Genomic DNA, 1,862 nt, shown 5'->3' on the forward strand with positions numbered 1-1,862 from the left:
CACCCCACCCCACTTGAGATATCGACAAAATTCCTTCGGGGTCATGTGTGGGACCTCTAGGAACACCGATTAGCATAGAAAAATCGAAATTCCTACTGGGTCACTTGTTGTCGAGTTGGCGCGGATAGCGCCAGTGGTGCTTCCTAATCCAGAATCCTTGGGGGTTCATGTCTCGAGGTGGAGTGACAATGGCCACCTCTGTGCCATCGACGAATCCTATAACTCCGGGGATACCGAACTTCTCTAGGTGCCTGCAATATAAAACGTTTCCAATGACACTGTAGCCAGAATATATTTTAATGATTTACGTCCGGAGCAGGCCCGCATTGGGGTGCGTTTATAGGGCATCGGTTTTGTTTACCTATCTCTCAAATGAGCTCTCTTCAGCAGCGTGCGAGGAGACTTTATTCATCGCTGCTGGACGACCCTTTCATTGAGAGAATTTGTTACCTCCTCTAAGAAGCGGCTCACTGTGGACTTCCCGAGGCAGCAGAGCCATTGGCTACCAACGGTCGCCTGGTATCCGCCGGTAGCATAGAAGTGGAGAATACTAAGCACCTGCAATCCGGAAATTAAGACTGATATTGGATGTCCTGACTTGTAACGCCCTCCACATTTCATGATGCGTCATATATAAGTAGTCGTTGCATAGCACTATGACGGGTAGGGCATTCCATTTTCAGGAGTGAAGCCATTCGGAACGCAGCTTAAATAAAAATACACGTCGAGGAGTTTCCAACGACTCCGCGCGAAGGTCGCTGTGATGGGAACCATGCGCAAGAATGGATTTTAGGCCAGGCAGGAGTTCCCCCTCCCCGCCCCGCCCCTCCCAGTGTAAGCGTGAATAAAGGATCCGTGCAGGCCAAAGCAAACCACCAGCAGGCGGTAAGCAGAAATAAAGGATACATGCAAAGACTGGGCACAGGCTTATTTGTTCGTCAACCAAAGCAGGCATGTCGAGAACATCATCGTCCCACTCGTCCGCAGAAGAATCCAGCTCCTCGGAGGACACGTCCCCGTCGAGAGCATCCCGGACGTGTGAAACGAAGGATGCCCTGAGCAGGGCCACCTCGTCCAAGCCAGCCGCCGGGGGGCCCAGCCGCTCGAAGTCCTCTTGGAGGGACTCTTCAAATCGGTGACAGGGGCGTCCCTGCTTCTTTCGCCCAACGTCAAAGCGCAGGACATGGCGGAGGGGGTGGGTGGGGGCACGCCACTGGTAGCGCACGCGGCAGCCCCTGACCGCCCGCGTAATGGACTTCCTCTTCTTGTTGACGCCACGGAGCCGGGCTCGGCGGCAAGGATCATGCCTGGCCAGGGCCATGAGTCTGGCCTGTTGTAACTTGGGTGGCGAATGAAGAGCAGGTTTTAGACTGACTGGACTTTATTGGTTTCCAACGAAGACTGACCATTTTGACAAGCATGAAGCGACAGGTAAACAGGTGTCACGTGACAGAACAGCTGACAGACGAATCATAAACCAATCAGGTAACAAGGACAAGTGGAGGGGGAAAACTAGCAGAAGGAGATAGCAGACAGGTACACAACACCCCTCCCCACCGAAAAAATTGCCTTAAAATAGCTTTTTAAATTGCAAAAAGGATTAAAAGCAAAAAAATTTGATAACATAAAACCTTGCAGTTAATTAGAAAAGCAAAACCTTTCCCTCCCGACTCTAATGAGCAGCTAAGAAAAATACATTAGTCGCTGCATAAAATCCAAAGATGCTAATAACAAAGCATGCGGCAAGAAAAAAGTTAAAGTGGAAAGCCGCAAAGTAACTGAAGGAAAAGGCTGACTGCAAGTAGTTAATTAGAGAAGATAGGAATACAATACTAAAACAGGGTAAAAAAAAAATTAAAAGG

General features: G+C 49.8%; 1 protein-coding gene across 1 annotated transcript in view; it reads right to left on the reverse strand.

Annotated features, from left to right (window-relative positions):
* LOC127749081 (putative nuclease HARBI1) overlaps nt 1-1,862 on the reverse strand; it is a 23,842-nt gene that overhangs the window by 2,518 nt on the left and 19,462 nt on the right. Inside the window, exon 2 of the mRNA XM_052265768.1 lies at nt 104-251. Within this exon, the coding sequence (XP_052121728.1) occupies nt 104-251 (148 nt within the window). The remainder of the gene's footprint in view (nt 1-103; nt 252-1,862) is intronic.

The sequence above is a fragment of the Frankliniella occidentalis genome, unplaced genomic scaffold (genome assembly GCF_000697945.3).
Source record: "Frankliniella occidentalis isolate FOCC.00 unplaced genomic scaffold, Focc_3.1 Scaffold30, whole genome shotgun sequence".
NCBI classification, from domain to species: domain Eukaryota; kingdom Metazoa; phylum Arthropoda; class Insecta; order Thysanoptera; family Thripidae; genus Frankliniella; species Frankliniella occidentalis.